Source organism: Rhincodon typus, chromosome 41 (genome assembly GCF_021869965.1).
Source record: "Rhincodon typus isolate 14 chromosome 41, sRhiTyp1.1, whole genome shotgun sequence".
Classification (NCBI taxonomy): Eukaryota; Metazoa; Chordata; class Chondrichthyes; order Orectolobiformes; family Rhincodontidae; genus Rhincodon; species Rhincodon typus.
The window spans coordinates 3,448,477-3,471,451 of NC_063372.1; the positions used below are offsets into that span (position 1 = coordinate 3,448,477).

The 22,975-nt window shown below is 41.8% G+C and overlaps 1 protein-coding gene across 1 annotated transcript in view; it reads right to left on the reverse strand.

Annotated features, from left to right (window-relative positions):
• The window catches only part of LOC109924733 (transmembrane protein 106C-like), a 40,522-nt gene that overhangs the window by 15,321 nt on the left and 2,226 nt on the right, over positions 1-22,975 (reverse strand). Inside the window, exons 2-5 of the mRNA XM_048619007.1 lie at positions 13,981-14,044; positions 10,073-10,232; positions 1,448-1,588; positions 1,048-1,097 (exon numbers count right to left, since the gene is read on the reverse strand). Coding sequence (XP_048474964.1) covers positions 1,048-1,097; positions 1,448-1,588; positions 10,073-10,232; positions 13,981-14,044 — 415 coding nt within the window. The remainder of the gene's footprint in view (positions 1-1,047; positions 1,098-1,447; positions 1,589-10,072; positions 10,233-13,980; positions 14,045-22,975) is intronic.

The window sequence follows — 22,975 nt, forward strand, 5'->3', positions numbered from 1 at the left end:
CCAAGTCACTCACCATCTTGACTGAAATATATTGTCATTTCTTGGCTGTCAGTCAAAATCTGGAACTCCTTCCCTAACAGTCTTTACACTGCAAGGAGTTTTGTTTAAGTTAGCAGCTCACCAACTTAAAGGGAGAATGACAGATGGGCAGCAAGTGCTGGCCTCATCAGCTCCACCCACAGTTCCTGAACAAAAATCTAGCAAAGCAAAAGTAAAAGCTTAAAATAGTATCCTCACACTAATATTGCCAGCCTCCATTTCATCCCAACCAACTCCAAAAAGTCAGATTAAGAGAGAAAACTTAAAAGTCTAGTCATTTGCACAAATTTTGGCAATAAACCTACAGTATTAGGCAGCAGCCAATTACAAGTCACATTTACAACAATCCAGTCCCTCAAATTTTAGAGGCCATCACACCACAATTTCACATTTCTAACACGTGAAAAAAGCCAAGGGGGACGAGTAATAATTTAGTTTTATTCCCTCAAGAAAAAAAAAGAAAGAATTTACTACTTGGGGAAGATAAGTTCTCAAATCAACTTTCCAAGCCATCCTCTAGTGCTGTACTATGCTTCAATTTTAAATGAGTTCTGAGCAATTAAAGGAAAAACACATGACCCTATTAATGAGTTTAGTTCTAAGCTTTAATGGGATGTGGGGTTTCCTGGATGGCAGAGCTTTTGTTGGAGCTGCACTCATCCAGGCAAGCACAGATTCTTCTCATCCCTGGCATCAAAGCCTGTCCACCATCTAAAAGGCAGGAAGTGGAGGCAAGCTACTCGCTGCAGAATTTCTAGTCTCTGGCCTACTTCTGCAGTCTTAAATGCTATGGCTAGCCCAGTGAAGTTCTGATCAATCCTAAAATCTGATGACGACAATACTGGTTTAAAATTACATATTTCAATGTGAATAACCAGTCTTTTCAAAAGAATATGACAATCTTTGCCATGTGATTATAGTACAGATGAGATATTTACTGAATAAAATACCATTTGCAGAGAATGAATACAGCTAGCATTTAGTCAGAGGACAAAAAAGTTTACTTACTATACATATGTCAGAGAACCACTAAACTCCATTCGAACAGTGTAGTTCACCTGCAAGATTAGTATATAGATACAATAGATCAGTGTAAACAAAGAGGTAGCAAATGGAATCTTATTTTCACTTCCGAAAGGATTCAGATCTAAGAGGAACCTGCTGAAATCTTCCTTGCTCACCAGAGGGTGAGAGAGCAGTCTCAAATGAGAAGTTTACACAAAACTCTAGCACTAACTGGAATGATCCTTTGCCAGTTTCTGGGACACTAGCACATTTAGTTAAGCAACCAATTGCCTCAGGTCCTTTGGAGAGTCACATTGTGCTCAAGCATGCACTCAACATCTACATAACATAACTGAAAGACAGCACTACAAAAAAAAACGACAATAAAGTGTGGTACAAGTACCTGTTTCTCACTCAGAGGAGGTATAACAGAAACATTGCTCAGCTGCTTTGTTCCAATCACAGTTTTCATATACTGGACCTGACAGGTGAGTGAATCCACAGAAACTGTATAAAAATTGGAATTGCTAATGTTGAGGGTACTCTGAAATTTAAAAAAAAAAGTCAAGAGTGAACACTTGCCAATTGTTAAAAATTCCAAACTAACAAAAATAGTGGAAGCTATGTTTGTGTGGGGGGGTTGGAGACTCATTTACACTGCTTCAGCACTTATGTAGCACACCAACTTGGGTTACCACTTTCACTAGTAATTGAACAGATTCATACCAGATGTAAGGAGGGAGTGCAATTTCAGTGTACCTTCCTTCTTCAAAAAAAAGAGGAAGGAAAAGATCAGAATAAGGCTGGGATAATATTTTAATAAAAAGCAATTTTGCAAAATCTGAGTCTATTAGAATGAGTAAGAATTTTGGGCCTCTACTCACTAGCTCAGTTTACTGAAATCTTGCCCAGCACAACTGACATCTTGCCCAGCACAACTGACTCACACTGTGATGGCTCTCTCCCAGATGTCAGCTCCAAGGTTCTTAGCTCTGCCATGTTTAAACAAGGTCCTAGCCTTGTGCCAAACTCCTGGCAGGAAAGGTCCCTCACATCAGTTGAAGACCAAGGCCCAGGTCTGTTTCTTTTGAAGGTTGAAATTAGAATAAACCAGCACCCAAAAAGTAGTTACTAATTTCTTCCTTGGTGGATCTCATGCAAACTGGCTGGAGTCAAAAATCAAAAACTCACTGGCTGTGAATCACTTGTACAGCATCTTCCAGATCCTCCAAGAAAAGTTGGCAAATTCCACCTGCATCTTTGATCAAATAGGTCATTTAAAAAAGTATGTTTTCAAATGTTGGCTGATCTATAGAAAAGTGACAAGATTATACTTGATGGGGGTAGAAGGCAGTAATGCACATCTCCAAATAGCTTCCAGTTTCACATTGGCAACTATAGACCTCAATTTGAAAAAGTGCTTTGAAAGGATGGCATTACATCACTTGTCAGCAGATCCAACATTTTGGCCAAACTGATTAGTAAGCTAGACTAGATCAGAGTATACTGAAAGTATTTGCAGTCTAGTTAATGAAGACTACTAACAAGTCAAGATTAAATTTTGAGATACATTCCATTTAATGCAATTTTACAACACAAGTATACATCAGAACATGGAGGTGCTGCCATCCATTGCTCCAAGAGTGGCACACTGCAAGGCCAATTCAGCATCCTATTTGTCCATCTTTTCATTCAACCCTACAGTTTTTTCCCCTCTAGGTAATTATCCAATTCCCTCTTGAAAGCCACAACTGAATCAGCTACTAATCTCTCAGGCAGTGCATTCCAGATCTCAGCCTCTACTTGGGTTTTTTTTTTAAAAACATAAAAGATTATCTTGCTGCCTTCAGCAAGATAACCAAATCTGTCTATGCTTCTTCCAAAAGAGGGAATGTGACTTCCCGTCTAGACTTAACTTTGAAATTGATCAAATTTCTAACCTATTTCTTCCTCAATTATCTCAAGCATGGAGCAATTCTCAAATCTCAAACCTTCTCATCCTTCAGCTTTGGGCGCTTAAGATCAATACTTCAGTTAAGGTTTTTAAAAAGCCTTAAATGTTCTCTACCTCCATTTAGAAAGCCCAGAAGCTCATACTTTAACCAGACTGCCCTTCAAGTTATTCATTCATACACACACTTTGGGCTTGCATTCCCTTCAGAATGGGATCCTTTAATTTTAAAGCTCTCCTTTCTTACTAAGCAAATGCAGCACTTCACTTATCCTCAAGATGTTGACGCAGATGGAATCTATCACCATCCTCCCAATATTTTAGATTTGTGGCCTGCACTCAAATTAATGATATTAATTTGGGGCAGTATGGCAGCTCAGTGGTTAGCACTGTTGCCTCACAGCACCAGGGACCTGGGCTCTACTCCACCCTCTGGCAACTGTCTATGCAAACTCCACATTCTCCTTGTGTCTGTGTGGGTTTCCTCTGGGTGCTCCAGTTTCCTCCCAGTCCAGATATGTGCAGGCTAGGTGGATTGGCCATGCTAAATGGACCATAGTGATCAGGGATGTGTAGCTTTGGTGGGATGCTCCAAGGGTCTGTTTCCACACTGTAGGGATTCTATGATTCAATTATTCTAATCTACAGACCTATGCTGTGGTTAAGTTACCATAAGTAGCTGAATTAAAGATAGCCTATGAAATCTTAAATCAAATACTGAAAATTATTTAAACTTTATAGCATGACCAACCAAATAAAGACTCAAGTTAAACCTCAACCCAACTTAACTATTACCTAATTAATGGTGGAATTTAGCTACATTTCCAATCAACAGGGTCAGTCTCGATGGGTCTAGGTTTTGATTTTTGTGCAGTGTGGTTCACCAAACCTCAACTGCCAAAGAATCCAAACTTGAATTCTTGTTTTCTGTCTGGTTAAGTTTGTGTTGAGACATTTAGGACACTTCTGAAGTCACCATGCTTTATCAGGAGCAAGTGTCGGAAGCGATAGCCAGCTACTCCCTCTTAGCTTTTGTTCTTTGTCCCATTTGATATTAGCTGTCTGTTCAAAACACAGCTTGTCTGCTATTATCTTAAGTTCCTCTGCATGGCAAATCATTTGTCCTTGGAGCATTAATTTTGCTCCAGATTATAGTTTAATGAAAAAAGCTTTCCAACTAGGTTAAGCTGGCCTTCATTGCTAGGGTCATCTTGGCACACCTCAATTCCTAGTCCTTCCCCACTATTTGTAAAGGATAGAAAGGTTAGTGCCTCCAGTTTCCATGCTTCCTTCCCTCAATATCCTCAAATGCATCTAACATGGTTCTGATGACTTCAAGTACAGCCAACTTTTCAGGCCTCTGCTTTAAAATTAACCTTTGGATCAGTGGCTAGCACTGCTGCTTCTCAGCACCAGGGACCTGGGCTCTACTCCACACAGATGACTGCGGACTTTGCACATTCTCCATGTAGGGGTTTCATCCCAGTCCAAAGATGTGCAGGTTAGGTAGATTGGCTGTGCCAAGTTGCCCCATAGCGTCTAGGGGTGTACAGGCTAGGTGGATTAGTCATTTTGGGGATTGGGGCACAGGGTCTTCAACAGAGCTGGTGTGGACCTGAATGTCTGTTTACACACTGTAGGAATTCTATGAAAGCCATCCAATATTTCAATACCTCCCCTTGACAACCACCTTTATTGATAAAGGCAGATGGATGGTATTGTTAATACTTAAGCTATACACTCTACCTCCATACAAATCTATTCTTGGACCTTCAATCAATCCCACCTGTTACCACCCAGCTAATCTCTAAATTGATGGCAGTGTTTAGGATTCTCTCCTTGTTAGTTACTAATCTCCTCAATCTCACTTCTTCCACTACCACCCTGAAGCTTCTATATGGAGTCAGCTTTGCACTTTTATTACAAGCCCGATACTGTCTTTTTGCGCTTCAGTTTACCTTCCTGTATTATTCAGGAGCTCTGGCTTTGGTTGATCTACCCTTCCTCCCAGTCACACAAGCGATGCCACCATAAGTTCATTAGTTAGTAGTTTGATTTACAGGTTAAAAACAAGTAATAGAAAAAATATTTTGCAATGTAAAAAAGACCAGGAGAAAATTTAGAAAGAATATAAAATAGTGCTGGTTGCCCGAGAAGCTCCAGCTCAGTTGACGAGCTGGAGTCGGAGCTTCAAATACTATGACACATCAGGGAGGGGGAAGAGTTACCTGGATATTGTGTTTCAGGAGGCAGTCAAATCTAGTCAGTGGTCAGGGACAGGAGGATGCAGCTATAAGCAAGGCGAGGGATCAGGAGATAGTACCAAAAGGTACTGCCTCGCTCAAGCTTGTCCAACAGGTTTGGGATTCTTGCTCCTTGTGTAAGAAGGCTGGGGCTGTCCAGAGGATGAGCAAACCGACCATAGAACTGTGGTACAAAGGAGCCATTCAAGTGGGGAGAAGAAAAAACATGTACCATCAGGAAATAAACACTTGTGGCCAGGAGAGAGTATCCTGAAGGCTGTGTTGCCTGCCTGGTTCCTGGATTCAGAATCTTTCATCTGGGCTGCAGAGGAACTGGAAGCAGGAAGGAAAGATTCCATTGTTGTGGCCCACACAGGCACTAATAACACAGGTAGAAAGAGGAAAGAGGAAAATGATGAGGGAACGTGAGCAGCTCAGGGCCAAATTAAAAAAAAAGCAGAACCAAAAAATACGTTATTCTCCAGATTGCTTGTAGCTCAAGAAGTAAGTTGACAGGGTCGAGATTGAAGATGAAAAAAACTGGCTCAAAGATGGGAAGAGAAACAGGTTAAAATTCAGACATTGGCACCAGTACTGGTGCCAGAGGGAGCTCTTCTGATGGGCAGGCTCCACTTCAATCAGGCTGGAACCCCAGAGTCCTGGATGAATCACATTACTAGGGCTTTACAACTAAATTGCGGGGGGGGGGGTTCCCAGTTGTGTCTTTTGGTCTTCTGCTCAATGTCACTAGGTACAATGGAACCACAAAAGAAATTCGATAATGGAACTTAGAGGCTTTGTATTCGGAGAGAGTCATTAACCAACCATGGTTAAGTGATGAAGCTAAAAAAGGCAGAGTATCAAGTTGAAGGCAAAAAACATACAAAAGGCAAAGTGAGAGTGTGATAGCCCCAAAGGACTGAAATAAATTCAGGAGTCTAGCAAAAAGAACTAAAAAGGTTAGAGGACACAGACTGAGGGCAAAACAGCGAGGAATAAAAAATTCTTTAAATATCAAAAACAAGGTGGGGGGGGTCAAAGAGAACAAAAACCCTTTTAGAAGAGGGGTCTGGGGAACAAGGAAATGATGAGTTAAACAGATATTTTGTAGTCTTTACAGTGAAAGATATTGAATTTTTTTATAGGGAGGAGTTCAGTACTAGTATTAGAGACCAAGGCAGATAGGAGGCAAACCATTGGGGCCAGCAGACTAGAGATAGGAACAGAAATAGTGGATGCATCAGTTCTAATCTTCCAAAAATCCCTGGAGAAGTACCAGAGGATTAGAAAACTGCTGACATGACACCCTATTCAAAAAAGACAACTAGCAGGCAAATATGGTGAATTAGCTTCACGTCTATTGCCAGAAAGTATTTGAAAATCGGTTAATGAAGAAACAGAACACTTGAGGAAAGAAAAAAGTGACAGCTTCATGGAAGAGAAAAATCACACCTTACAAATTTAAGAGTGGAGGAGGGAACAAATGGGTATGTCATATTTGGACTTCAAGGTATTTGACAAGGCTACCTCAAAAATTAAAGCCCACACAGTGGAGGTAGTATATTAACGTGGATAGAGAATTGACTATGGCAGCAAACAGCTAGTGAATCTACAATGCATCTTGTCGAGAGGCAATACTTAACACCTGAGCCCTTTGAGCTTTTCAATTAAAATTTGAAGACAAACTAAAATCAGACACTTGTAGAATTAATAAATAGACCAAGTAGACTGCAGCAGTTCAAGGCAGCAACTCACCACCTTCAAAGGTGGAACAGGTGATGGGCAATAAATGCTGGCCCAGCCAGAATGTCCACTTTCTACAACTGAATTAATAGAAACTGCAGTATCAGTGGTTTCAATCGTTAAAAGTTAGAGGAAAAATTGGGAATGAAATGGAAATGCAGATGGATTTGTTAGAGGGAGATCCTAACTTAATTGACTTTTCCAAAAACATCCACTAAATACTTTGACGGTGGTAGTGCAGTTGGCAGTTTACATGGGCTTCAGTAAGGCCTTTGACAAGGTCCCACATTGAATGCTGGTCCAGAAAGGCAAGAGCTCACAGGATCCAAGGAAGTTGACAAACCGGTGTACAAATAGGAGGCAAAAGGTGATGGGTTGAATTTGTAATTAGAAGCCTGTGAACAGCAATGTACCACAGGGTCAGTGGTGGGACCCTTGCTATTTTCATGGATGCTAAACCTTCCATATCCAAGTTGTTAATTAGTAAGCTTGATGAAAATTGGTGTTGATAGTGGAGGAGAATGGTCCGAGGATCAGCTGGGAACACAGGCAGAGCAATGGCAGATGGAATTTAATCTTGATAAGCATGAGGTGATGCATCTTGGGAGGAGAATGGTCACATGTGCATGGCGGGGAGGGGAAGTGGAGAGTTGGGAAAATGAGGGCATAGACAGCAGTTTAAGAGAATTATTTCCCCATAGCAAACATGTCTTAGACCAGAAGGCATTAATTAGCAGTAATTGGTTTAGAGAAAAATGAGGAAAACACCTTTTGGACCCAGACAGTGGTAGATATCCAGAACATGCACAAGAGAGCAGTAATGAAAACAAGCTTCCATTGTACTACAACTATGCACAACGCCAATTGCTGGAAGTTAAATTGGAGACCAAATAGTAGGTGGAACATCTAAAGAATCTTAAAAACATGTTAGGAAGTGTGGTAAAACCTGTAGTAGTACAAAAGAAGTGCATTCCAAAGAAACATCAAAAAAAAAAAAAAAAGAGGAGGGAAAGATGACATGGTCAAATTCTTTGACTATTGGCAGAATCAGTACTAGAATGGTTGAATATTTTCAAAAAAAAAAAAAAAAATCTCTTCACACTTCAGGTAAACCAATAAGAGGTAAGGAACAAAAAAGTCACTGATGCTGGCTGATCTATTTTGGTCTTCCAGAGGGAGCAAAGAAAATATTTGACATGTACAGGAGGTTACAAGCCAAACAAACAAAGTCTCATTAGAGTTGGATTAAAAAGTAGTTTAGTAAACAGCTAGTGAATAGTAAAATCAATTCCTCTATAGGAATTCATTAGATCTTGGAAGTTATCTAGCTGATGAAAAATTATTTGCTTCAATCTGGATGGCAGAACTACCAGAAGGTAAGAAACAGAAATGTTGCAGAAGGAACATCTTGGATTCTAGTGTCATGACAATATCTCAGACTACACTTTCTAATTCTATGCATCTACGAAACAGGGAGGTGACCTCAAATCTCATTGCATCTGACAACTGGATTAACGGACAAAGGATGAAGATAAAAAAGGAGAACAAGACTGAAATAGAAAGGCAACAAGGGCTTTTAAAAAAAAAAGGATAGTTTGAACAAAACAGCCTACCCAAACTGAGTCAGAAACAATGAGTGTTATTTCCTCAGTACTTTGTCTTGAGTAATGGAGGCCACCTCATACCAGCTGAAGAGGAATGAACAGTGGACCTTCAGGTGGAAGTGCCAAGAGTAGAGTATTGTGAAGTATTTGAGTGATTAAGTGACCTGCCATTGGAATTTAGTGTTAGGAAAACAGGCTTAAGTGTTTACATTTTTATTGGCCAGAATTAGAGGTGGTCAATACTTTGCCAGACATGTCAGAAAGAGGGACAGTCTGTAGCTTAGCCTACTTTCATGCTACCACAATAAAAATAGTTAAGATTTTCTCAAACCTGAATCCATTCTGGGATCAGATTTGTCTTGTAGTAATGTCAGCAGGGATCAGAATTGCTGGTCTAAAAATCCCCTACAAACACACAGTTATCAAACAAAACACAGTAATAACTCTTTCCTCATTCGGAGGAAACCAAATAAAGTCTAGAAAATGCTCCTAAACGCACTTTGAAAACTGTTACTGCCAGTTTATATTTACAAGTTAAGTCCATCACTTAAATTGTTACTGTATGTTAGTTACTGCATTACACTGCAGGTGATTGTTTTTGTACTTCCACATTTTGGAACACTTGGCTCTACCCTAACTCCAAGATGCTGCAGGTCATCACAGCACACCTGTTACCTGACAGGAAGTATGAGCACCTCCAGGTAAGGTTAATTTGGGTTACTGCAAAGTTAACAAGATGACTTTTCAAAATGAGGGTGAAGAAAATCAATTCATATTTGCGAGCATTCAACATCCAATGACAAGCTGGCTCGATTTTAAATTAGCACAGGAACTTGCAACAGACATTTCGGGTATCTGGCTGTACTTCAGCCAATCAATTGATCATTTGTGTATTTATGGTCAAAAAACTGCACCTTTGGAGGTGCAAGGTGCCAATGGCCAATTCTTAGGCTGCAGGCAGGGATATCCCCCAGGTTGGGTGGAGGCAAAATTTGGATCTTATTACAAAGATTTCTTCAAGTTGCTGCATCCATCACACCTACACAGGCAGCTTGTGACTGAGGGGACCAGAAACAGGCAATTTAGAGTGTACAGCTTACTGCACATGTAACTATCTGGTCAATTCTCTTAGAGTTTGCTGTACGTAAAATTAGCTGCCATTTTCCCCCATACATTACAATAGTGATAGCAGGTCAAAAGCAATTCTTCAAAGTCTAAAGGACTGCCAGGCCTTTCTGAACCAGATCAGCTATTCATACAGTAGCCCAACTCAGGGACCAAAAACAGAATACGACCACAACTGCTAGGTCCTTGTTGGCCCTTAAAAGGATAATTTTTTTGTTTTTTTTTTTTTAAAAACAAGGTAGATTTGAGATAAATCAGATAATAGATTAAAAAGGGAAAGGCTGGGATGCAAGATCCCAAAGTGGAATAACTGAAAGCACTTCAAATACTAGCATTTCAACGTATTAAGCAAAATTAATTACGGTCATGTCAATGAAGACTCTGGAGTTATTGTTGTCAAACTTCACAAGGACCACTCTAATTCCATCATCGTTCACAACCACTGACCGAGGGAACAGGAAGAAGACAACCAATCCAGATATCAGCAAGCACACGAATATGGATATGAAGACATACAATTTCCTAAAACACAAGAGACATTTGTTTATACAGAAATTTGAAAATGCATTTTTCAAAAACAGCCTTCAAAAGTTAGTTCTAGTCCCAGAAATGCTTTAAACCCATTATTTCACAGCATTAGCTACAAGCTCAAGTTTTAGCTTCATTAATGGATTATAATGGAAGATGGAAAACAAAGCGTTGGAAAGTGAGAGATTATGTTCTTTGGTAGGAAGAGTAGACTTAGGCATCAGAAATCGGATGCCTAACAAGAGGGACTGGAGGTCAAGTTCCAGATTCTAAAGGTTAACGTGCAGACAGTTAGGAAGGCAGAAGCAATGTTGGCATTCATTCAAAGTTACAATGAAACAGCAGGGATAGACTGCTAAGGTTGTACCAGGCTCTGGTCAGACTGCATTTGGAACATTGAGAGCAGTTTTGGGCCTGTCACATGAGGAGTAGTCAAGCATTCTGGAGTTAGTCTCTCCTCAGAACAGGCTTCTCACCTCAAACATCTTTGAGCAGATGAGATACATCGTCTCCAGTGTAATCACACCATTCTGAAAGCAGTGACCAGAACAGCACACAGTATTCCATTTGTGGCCTAACTAGTGTTTTATAACCAAATTGCTGGAAAAACTCAGGTCTGGCAGCATCTGTGGAGAGAAATCAGTTGATTGTTCAGGTCAAGTGAACCTTCCTCAGAAGAGATAGGAAGTGTCAGTTCATATGCAGAAGATTGGGGGTAAGGAGCAAGCAATAGGTGGACAGAGAGCCCAAAGAGACAGAAGAACAGTTGGACATAAAGGAGTGGATAATGATCAGGTTAGGAGGGCAAGTAGCTATTAATGGAGACCATTAGTGGCTAACAATGGGTTGTGCGTAATAGTAGATATGTGATAACAAGGCCTGATGTGCGGGAGTTGGGGCAAGGACATGGGAAAGCTCAAGTCCTAAGATTGTTCAACTATTGAACCCAGAGGGCTGCAGGGTCCCCAAGTGGAAAATGAGATGCTGTTCTTCCAGCTTGTGCTGAGCTTTGCTGGAGTGCTGCAGCATGCCTGAGACAGATGTTGGCCAGGGAACAAGGTTGTGTTGAAGGAGCAGGCAACTGGAAGTTCAGGGTCTTGTCTGCAGACTGAATCGAGGTGTTCCGCAAAGCAAACACCTAGTCTACACGTCATCATGCGCATGGAGTGAAGGAAGTAGACCAGGGTTTCCCCAGAGGGAACAGTCCCTATGGAAGGCTAACAGGGAGGAGAGGGGAATGTCTGGTGGAGGCAGAAGTGGCAGCTAATGATCCTCTGGATGTGCATGCTGGTGGGCAGATGGAGCTTAATTTAGATAAAACATGGCATGCTGCATTTTGGAAAGGCAAATCAGGGTAGGACTTAACCACTAAATGTCTAAGTTCCTGGGGAACTTTGAAGAGACCTTGGCATGCACATTTATATTTCCTTGAAAGTAGAGTTGCAGGTAGATAGGATAGTGAAGGTGGTGCTTGGTACGCTTGCTTTTATTGGTCAGAGCATTGACGTCCCAATTCCTATAATCATGTGGCTGTACAGGACATAGGTTAGGCCACTATTGGAACAGTGCATTCAATTCTGGTCTCCCGACTATAGGAAGGATGTTGTGAAACTAGAAAGGGTGCAGAAAAGATTTACAAGGATGTTGCCAGGATTGAAGGGTTTGGCCTACAGGGAGAGGCTGGGGCTACTGTCCCTGGAGCAGAGGCTGAGGGGTGACCTTACAGGTTTATAAAATGAGGGGCATGAATAGAGCGAATAGCCAAGGTCTTTTCCCTGGGGTGGGAAACTCCAAACCTGGAGGGCATTGGTCCTTTTTAAATCCTTCCTTGCACCTTAAACCTATGAGACAACTTTTTCATGCAGAGGGTGGTGGGTGTATGGAATGAGGTGCCGGTGGAAGCTGGTACAATTACAGCATTTAAAAGGCAACTGGATAGGTATATGAATAGGAAGGGTTCAGAGGAACATGGGCCAAATGGGAGTAGATTTAGGATATCTGGTCAGCATGGACGAGTTGGACCGAAGGGTCCGTTTCCATGATGAATATCTATGACCTTCTCCCTGCACATCTACATTGTGAACGTACCGTTTGGATCCCAGCACTGACCCCTGTGGTTCACTGGTACCAGAGTTCCAAAATCACAAAAACAACCTACTCTTTTTGCTTTTTTGCAAGCAAAGTTTGGACACAGCTTGCCAATTTGCCATAGATTCAGTGGGCTCTTACCTGTTGGATCAGCCTTCCACGTGGGACCTTGTCAGAGACCTGTCTGAAAGCTTATGTAAGCGACATCAACTGCACTACCCTCTATATTTAGAGATTTCAAAATATTCAATTAAGTTAGCCAGGCAGGATCTCTAACAAAGCCATGCTGACTATCCATATTCATCCCTGCCCAAGTATTGATTAATCCTGTCCCACAACCTTTTCCCAATAATATCCCAACCACTGGCAAGACTAACTGGTCTAGTTATATGGCCTCTCTGCTGCCCTTCAACAAACAGATCATTAGCTATCCTCGAGTCATCTGGCACTTCACTTGTAGCCAGAGAAATATTTAATATCTCCTCCCTTGCCTCCCATAGCAGCCTGGAATACATCTCATCTGGCCCTGGGGCTTATGCACCTATTAGATGTTTTAAACAGGTACACCTCCTCCACACATTCGAGAACCTCACCATACCAACTCAAATCCTGGTTATGTCTTTCTCAGTCACACAATCAAAACAATGGAATAGCCTTGATAAGCCGAATGGCCTAATTCTGTTCCCACTTATGGATTGCAAACCAAAGGCAGATGCTCAAAATTACAAATTGAAGCTAGATATGATTTAAACTAGCATTAAGATATATTCCTTTAAAAAGCGAGGCTACTAATCAAAAAAATTGTTTAATTTATTGCAATTATGGAATAGGACTCATCTCAGGAGGATTAGGGACACCCCACAGCAAACACCAAAACAAGTTTTATTTTCCTGAAGATTCTAGATGACAGACACCCACCCTCCAACCAAATTTCAGCCTCAACTTCTCTTGTACTCAGTCAGTACTTTTGCCCCAAAGCACCCGAGGTTATTGTATTATACAGCTGTTAAGAATGAACTATTTTACCATTATTCATACCTACTGCTGACTGCATTAACCAGAGCCACCGGATGCATGCATCCGATGTTAAAGAGTCAATGCTAAGTTCCCATTTAAAACATTAATTGCACGCTCTACTCCCACTGCAAGCTTCAGTTTTTGTTTCTAATTGTGAGCATCACTAGAATCAAAATACCAACCATTTCAGTTCAGTTACTTCAGGACTAATGGGAATAATGTTATTAGCTTCATTTGCAGAAGAGGGCTTTGCTGGCCAGGCAGCATTTACTGCCCTTGCTTAACTGCCCAGAGGGCAGTTTAAGAGTCAGCCATATTGCTGTGGTTCTAAAATCATAGGTCAGACCAAGGATAACAGATTTCCTTTACGCAAGAGGACATTAGGGGACCCAAAATCTGTCTTTCCAACAATGGCAAGATGGTTGCCAGTGTTTTTTTTAAAAATTCAGATTTCACTATAATGGAGAGATTCAAACCCATGTCCCCAGAGCATTAATCTAGGGTTCTGGATTAACAGTTGTGAAAAATCAGCTATTCCACTACCCACAATTGTTAGACAAGGGGCAATATTTAGTGTTAGCAACAAGACCAATCAGGTCCAGGCAAGTACAAAGTTATCAATCCTCTCGAGACTTACGTTCTTTGTGGCTGCAGCCTCTGGTCACTGTATGGGATCAGGGCCACCAATTCATTGACCAGCCCTGGAAAACACAAGGGGGTGAACAAAATAACTTAGAGTTCAATTAGAGCATCAGAACATTTGAAAACAGAATTATAGAGGCTTTCCACCAACTATCAGGTTTGTTTTGGGAATGTGCAGTGTATAGCTTAGTATACGGAGGATGCTCTAGAAGAGCAGAGCAAACTGTACAAACTTTGAATAGTGGAGTGATGCCTTGGGTTGAAGAAAGGCAAACACTGATTCAAGTATACACCAAGCTTAAACAGTCAGGAAAGAGATCACATCTGGAGTGAGGCACAAAGTATACATTTTTGGAATTTGAGCTGGGAGGATTTGATGTACAGAGGTAGAAGTACTTTTTAGGTTGATAATTTGAAGGCCTTTTTAAGACGATAAACTGAAGCCCAGGTTTGGGGCTAGCATAAAAACAGCATCACAGGAAACCCACATGTTCACTGACTGACAGTTTGACTATCACTTTCAGGTTGAAAGGATATGGTTTTCAAATCTGTCAAATTTGAAGACCAGTAGCAAATTTAAAAATAGAGAGATGTGCAGAGCCAGGCAAAGTGCTGTAACTGCATTATGCAGGAGCTGGTGCACCCCATTGTGGTTGAGTGTGACCGCATCTATAGTGCGTGCTCTGGCTCAGTTGATGAGCTGGAGCCTGAGCTTCAAACACTGACTCAAGAGGGAAGGAAGGAAGGGAGGGAGGGAGGGAGGGAAAGAGTTACCCGGATGCGGTGTCTCCCGAGGCACAGTCACATTAACTACTTCAAAATTGGGTGGAGGGTGGAGGGACAGTTATGGGGAACAGGTGACAGAAGTTAGATAATTTTCAGTGCTCAAAGTGGAAGACATTTTGAATAGGCACGAGACCGATAGAGACCATCATGGAAGTAGTTTGCCTAATACTTTAAAAAAAAAATGGAAAAGACAGGCAAGTTCCCTGGCCCTGATGGCTTGCATCTAAAAAAGATCAAATAAGGAGGCAGCTAGGAGATAGCTGATGCTTGGTTGTAATTTCACCAAAATCCTTGTATTCTGGCAAAGTACTAGAGGATCTGAGAACTGCTAATGACACTGATTCCAGAAGGAAGGCAGACAAAGTGGGCAAGTATAGGCCAATTAGCTTAATTTGTTAAAATTAAGTAATAGCAGAACGTGTTAGGGGAAGAAAGGAACCCAAACACGATGAAGCAGTCATCACAGCTTTGTGAAAGGGAAGCCACATCTGACTAATTTTGAGTATGAGGAAGTCTCAACCAGAGTAGGCACAGGGAAAGCAGTAGACGTGTTGTATTTGGACTTCCACAGGCATTCAACAAGTATCTCCCAAAAAGGAGAAGTCATAGGTAAGAGCTTATGGTGTTGGAGGTAGTATATTTGCTCATTGGCAGGAAATGGTGGGTGGGGATAAAAGGGGCTTTTTTTCTCCCCCAGATTGATAACTCATGACCAGCAGCATTCTGCAGGGATCAGTGCTGGAACACTGTTTACAACATATTAATGATTTGGAAGAAGGAACTGAAATGTACATCAACCAAATTGCAGATGACAAAAAAAGGAGACGGGTTGCAAAAGGGATACAAAGTTTACAAAGACATATTGATAGATTAAGTGGGCAATATGAAGGACAACGTAGGGAAAGTGTGAAGTTAATTCTGGAAGGGCAAAGAGTATTATTTAAATAGAGAGAAACTGCAAAAAGCTAGCAGAGGTGTAGTTGGTAACCGGGAAGGCTAATGGAACGTTCACCCTTATTTCAAGGGTGTTGGAGTATAGAGTAGGAAGTCTTACTGCAACCACAAGAGGTACTGGCAAGACCACATCTGGAGCACAGATGTTCTCATCCCTTTAAAAGGTATCATTTCATTGGAGGCAGTCAAGAAGGTTCACTAGGATGATTCTGACTATGGAGGGATGTCTAATGAGCAAAGGTTAAACAGGTGGGGACTCTACATACCTGGTAGTTAGAGAAAAAAAAAGATAATCTCACTGAAACATACAATGAAGAGGGGGGCGACAGGGTCAGTGCAGAAAAGGATACATTTGCCCTGATGGGAAAGTCTAGGACCAGATATAGTCTCAATTGTGGGGTGCCAATTTAAGACCAAGGGAGGAGGAATTTCAAAAGATTGAGTCGTTACAAATCCTTGCCATGAAGAGCTGTGGGGGCAGAGTCCTTGGTGTATATTTAAAGGCTGAGATAGATATTCAATCTGTAAGGGGGTGGTGGGGGGAAAAGAAGAAAAAAAACCAAGGGTTAAAGGGAAAATGCAGGAAAGTGGATGAGGGATGTCAGACTAAGCATGATCCTATTGAATGGCAGAGCAGACTCGAGATGCTGAATGGCCTACTCCTGTTTCTAAATCATAGTATTATGCAAAAGAATTCGTTGCACAAAAACTCACCTAGCTTTTTCACCCCACCCACATAAACAGCATGGTGGCTCAGTGGTTAGCAGTGCTGCCTCATAGCACCAGGGACCTGGGATCGATTCCAACCTTGTGACCATGTGCAGTTTGCAGTGTGGTTTTCTGCCAGGCACTTTGGCTTCCTCCATCCAAAGATGTGCAGGCTAGGTGGATTAGCCTGGTAAATGCAGGGTTATAGGGCAGAGTGGGACCTGGGTCTGTGAGGGGTGTTTTGGAGGGTTGGTGTAGATTCTAATTGCCTCCTTCTGCATGGTAGGGATTCTATGATTGAGCAAATTCAGTACAGATGCCACCCTGCACCTCAATGCATGGGGAGACTATTCAAGAGAAACGATTTTTCTGGCAGCAGGTCAAGTGATTAAGTGTGCTTTCTAGTAGTTCTCCACCTTGCAATTTCTCTATTATAGCTAGCATGGAACAATGCCAACAATTTCTGGTGACTTGTACAATTTATTTTCACAACCAGGTCAATCATTTTCAGCCATGAAAGGTGACATGTGCCAGAAGTCAGTCCACCTTAGTGGTTAAATGTGGTGCAGGTACAAAGATTTCCTTTTTGGATTACATCAGCATTAAAGGCCATGAAAACAAAAGAACAAAGCTCACAATGACACTCACTCAGCAAGGATTCTGCTTGAAACAACAAATCTGTCATGGTGATCTGCTGGTTTTCTCTCATTTTCAGTTGAGTTTCCCTGTGACCAAGGTCATCAAATACATGCAGACTAGTCACCATCTGGTACTGAAATTTAAAAAGTCAAGGCTCCAGAAAGTTTTTCCCCATTTCCTGGATTGGAAATTCCTTTGTCATTATCAACAGATTTGTTGTTTGCAGCTATGCACTGAGTGGATAAAACAGAGGAATGAAAAAATACGGCTTGAAAAATGCAATAAGTGCAGCATCGACAAAAATCACGATCGGGGCAGGATGTTGGAAATAGAAAGAGCCATCTTAACTGGAAATTTGATAGTGGACGTCTATTACCAGTTGTGTACAAGTCTTAAATGTTAAGTGGACAGTTTTAGCATTAGGACTTGGAATTAAAAGAATTTGAGATCTCGTGTAACACAACTGGTGACTTTAGACCTTCATCTAGCCATCAACATGCAAAGATGGCCATGATAAGTCATCAACTCCAAAATGTACTATCTTCATACTGTAGTTAAGTAAGAGTTCATTAGCTCAGTGGTTCCCAATCTTTTCAGTATCAAGGCACACTTCAATGAGCCAAATTTTACACTAATTTTCATCCAAATGGATTGCTCAAATACTATTTATGTCAAGCAGGAACAGTGTGATCAGTGAGGCACTCCCATGGCCTCTCATTCCCCACCCATCTTAGAGGATGCTATGCATCCCAAACACCGGGAACCCTGTTGCTAGCAGCAGCTCCCCCTCAGAGCCCTGCACAATGGAATTGATGAAGCAGTCAGCCAAACTCCTTTTCTTAAAAAAAGGGACCAGCTCTGCAGCTCCCAATGACCCACAGCTGCAACAGCAGGTGATCAGACTGGCTCAGCCTAAAAGGGCAAAGGTTAAAGTAACAGACTGACCACCCTGTGTAGCTGTGCGCTACACCAGTTAAACTACTGCATTAGCTGGATTTTTGCTTTTGGTCTTTCAGTTACTACATTTCCAAATGCTATTCAGCCCAATCTAACCAGTATGTGTGGTCGTGGAGGAACGTGATGTTAAATCTGTACATTTTGCCTTGAACTGAGGTAGAATAGCATACGTAATCCAATTGCAGCTTCTCACTCGAGTTTAGCAAATGTTTAAGATGAAAACAAACAGCAACAGTTCATAACACTGATGCTGGGTTGCTATGACCCACCATAAAAACAGCTTTTTTTTTCCCCAATTACTTAGTTCAGCTTTGTAGTGAACCCACCATGGCTGCAATTTCACTTCAGGGTTTCTGGATGTTATGCATGCACTGCAGAGGGATAAGATCCCAACTTATGCCAGAATTTGTCATGTATGTCTAACAAACTGAAATGTAGCATCTCAAAATCAGCTGTTATGGAAAGTTGGCAAATAAAACCCAAGTATTGGACAGGGATTCCCTTAAAATGTTGGAGCTAACAACTGACTAGATTTAATGCTACATACTTCCTTTAAGTGCCAAAGTAATTAAAGCAGCAGCGCGAACTTGGAGTATCAAAACAAGTTTGCTATTAATATGGTCTTAATACCTTTAAAAGGCTGATTTAAACACCAAGTTGGGTGGGACTTAAAGACATACTCGTCAAGTTTATGGAAGGCAACAGGCATTTACTTCAGTCAGATCCCAAAAAAATTAAAATATCCTGTCCCCATCTGCCTTCCCTCCAGTGCAGAATGAAATGGATTCTTAAATGACAGATTTCTGGCCTCCACTTCTAAAAAAAAAGTGTACTACTCATCCACTTAGCTGACTGAAAAAGGCAATTTTAGGAGAGTGTTAAGTTGTTAATTTGGAAAAGCATTTTTTTTTTAAAAAAAAAACAAAGCATAGCTTATCAACTTTATTAGCAAAGAGTAAGCAAAGTTGGAAAGCTTGAAGGTTCCAGTAGAAGAGAAAAGCATATAAATGCAAGTCCCACCTGCTCCAGATTGGTCATAACTCTTCTGACCAGGTTGATTAAAAACAAAACAGGAGTAGCCACACAATGCAGCTCAGGAGACTAGATCAAAAACCTCTTGTATAGCACTTTGCATAGTCAGACATTTCAGTTGTCATGTAGAAACATTTGCTAATTTGTATGCACCAATAAAAGCTCCCACAACAGCAGCATGACTACAGCCAGATAATCCTTTTGCGAAGCTGTTGGAGAAGCATTGCCAGGACAACAAGGGAGAACTGTTCAAGAGTGCTGTGGGATCTTTAATATTCTAAGTAGGCAAATAGGGTATCAGTTTATCTTCCCATCCATCACTACATCTCACTGCCGTTTAATACCTTAGATTTTTATTTAAAATTCAGGGCCTGTTAGGACTTAGGATCTAGAACTTGCTTAATCCAGTTGTTAGGGTGCTACCGACTGAGCCACAATTGACATCAATAGAATATTATACTTCTGGTTCTGATTAGAATTCAGAGTTTGTAATAAAAGAGAGGTTGGTTGATCCATCAGACCTGTACTGGGTCTTTGATGGGCCAATCCAAAATTAATTGCACAGCCCAGCTTTCTCCATCCTCTATGGACCAGTTGAGCATTTAATCATTTTTCCTTTAAAAATGAGTTTTGGCTCAAGCATTCCCAGGAGAATCTCTCGGAAGCACTCCCAAGCACTGGAGAATCCTGGTATCCATGAAATACACCAAAAACATTTAAAAACCCCAATACAAAATCAGGTAGGGTCAGTAGCAGCAAGTTTCTCATTCACAATTTCACAGGATGAAACAAACGAGGTGAAAAGGAGAACCGGGGTGGGGGTGGGGGTGGGCGTAAACGGAAAAATATTGCCACACAAAAAGCTACGAGGCTACGGTAAAAGGGGTCACTTTCAATGAACAGGCAACACTAAGGCCAGGCTGGCAAACTGATCCTTGTGGCAACCCACTGTAAATAACTAAGGCCCCAACATTAGCCAATGTATATTGATGACTTGGATGAAGAAAAAAAAAGGACCAGTTGCACTGTAGCCAAAGTTTGCTGACTGGGAACATTGATAGGGAGGCAAGACGGAGGAGAATGCCACAAGTCTCCATAGGAATAGAGAGAGAAAAATGAGTGGACAAACATTTCTATTCTTTCCACTCCAAGTGGACAAACAGAGTCAGTCAGTTGTACAGCACAGAACCAGACCTGCCAGTCTAACTCATCCATGCTGACCAGATATCCTAAATTAATCTAGTCCCATTTGCCAGCATTTGGCCCATATCCCTCTAAACCCTTCCTATTCATATACCCATCCAGATGCCTTTTAAATGTTGTAACTGTACCAGCCTCCTCCACTTCCTCTGGCAGCTCATTCCATACACACACCACCCTCTGAAAAAAATTGTCCCTCAAGCCTCTTAAATCTTTCCCCTCACCTTAAACCTATTCTCTCTAGTTTTGGACTCCCCTACCCCAGGGAAAGGCCATGACTATTCACCCTACCCATGCCCTTCATGATTTTATAACCTCTAAAGGTCACCTCTCAGCTGCCACTCTAGGGAAAACAGCCCCACCCTTTAGCTCAAACCCTCCAACCCAGGCAACATCCTTATAAATATTTTCTGCACCCTTTCAAGTTGCACAACATCCTTCCTACAGGAGGGAAGACCGGAATTGCACACAGCATTTTAAAAGTGGCCTAACCAACAATGTACAGCTGCAGCATGACCTCCCAACTCCTATACTCTGTGCACTGACCTATAAAGACAAGCATACCAACCACCACCTTCACTATCCTGTCTACCTGCAACTCAGCTTTCAAGGAAATATGAACCCACACCACTGCCCAGGGCCTTACACACCTTAACAATTAAGTCCTGCCCCAATTTGCCTTTCCAAAATGCAGCACCTCACTTGTTTAAATTAAACCGCACCTGATCAAGGTCCCGTTGTACTGGGATAGCCTTCTTTGCTGTCTGCTACACTAAATTTTGGTGTCATCTGCAAACTTATTAACCGTACCCATGTTCACATCCAAAGTCTTATTTTAAAAAAAAGTGATTAAAAAGTAGTGAACCCAGCACAGATCATTGTAACAAGCTGGTCACATGCCTCCAGTCTGAAAAGCAATCCACCACCACCCTCTATTCTACCTTCAAGCAAGTGCCCCCTGTATTCCATGTGATCTAACCTTGGCAACCATGAGGAACCTTGAACACCTTACTGAAGTTCATTAGATCACATACCACTCTGTCCTCAATCCTCTATTACTTCAAAATACTGAATTAAGTTAGACAATTTCCCCATCCACAAAGCCACTGACTATCCCTAATCAGTCCTTAACTTTCCAAATACACGCAAATCCTGGCCTTCAGGATTCCTTCCAACAACTTACCCAGCACCGATGTCAGGCTCACCGGTCTATGGTTCCTTGGCTTTACCTTACCACCTTTATTAAATAGTGGCACCACATTAACTAACCACCAATCTTCAGGCACCTCACTTGTGGTGATCAATGATACAAATATCTCAGTTGGGGGCCCAGCAATCACTTCCCTTGCTTCCCACAAAGTTATGAGATACACCTGATCAGGTCCTGGGGATTTATCAAGACAGCCAGCACATCTTTCAAGTGCAAAGACAGTAGACCAGTTTGAAGAATGTACAACTGTTTACAGTTCAGACTTCAGCATCCTCTGGAGAACTAAAGTCAGTAACAGTAATCCCATATAAAAACCTGAAAGAACTGCAGATGCCATAAATCAGGAAAAGAGAGTTAGTGTTTCAGGTCTGGTAACCCTTCTTCAGGAAGGGTCACCAGACCCAAAACATTAACTTTTTCCTTCACAGATGCTGCCAGACCTGCTGAGTTTTTCCAGCAACTTTGTTTTTAAACAGTAATCCCATGTGGTCATACCACAGATCTGCAGGATCTAGATATTGCTGTCAATGATACAGATGCAGTTTCAATTATTAGTACCAAAAATTCAGCCCAAGTAGTGTACAGATCAATAGGTTTATCTTTCCCATTAGCTGGCCTAGAGAAGCAAGTTTACAAGGATATTAGAGGTGCAAGGTTATACAGTAGTTGTAATGGGAGCCTTTATCCTCAAACTGGGATGGGAAATGGTGAAAGTCAGTGGAAAGAAAGGGTCTAAAATGGTTGAGAAGATTCCCATGATCAATCCATTTCTTGTATTATTGTTGCATCTTCTAAAACTTGCTTTAACTACCTACCTATCCTGGCCCCACGCTATGTCACATCCGATTCCAGCCCCATGTGCCACACCAATTCAGAACACACACCACCCACCAGATATCTGAAGACCAGCATCTTGGAGGCCTTGCCATCTTTAATGGCCACTATGCACCTGGACACTGGCATTCCAAAGCTGCCCTACCTGAGGTAAGAAAGTTCACAGAACATGTCAGAGGAAGATGGGGCGATGATTCTCAGGCAGACAGCAACATGCCCAAGATGTGCAAGCACACACAGCTGCTCCGAGGTTATGACAGTAGTTGATAAACTTATCACTGCATTAAAAGGTCTCTGCCACACATGGACCTTGAAGGGCCTGTGCAGCTGGAAAAGAAATTAGAGAGTGAATGTTGGTCCTTGCAGAAGACCAGGACCACTCCAAATGGAGGTGCCAAGACATCCATATCCCACCAACTGAGTAAATCCCACTCTGCATTCCACTACAACTCAATGCCAGAATGGGGGACTAGTCGTTACACATCGCGGCTAACCACTGGCCAGGATGCTCTCACGTCTTGCAAATGCCACCAGCACATCTACCACCTCCACAGGGTAGTGTCCAGTCCTCTAGACAGCACCCTCAAGCTCCAGGGAATGTGTACTAAGGGTGGGGAAGCATGCCCCTTCACCAGCCCCGATACTAACAGAAGAGGAGGGGGGAGTGGAG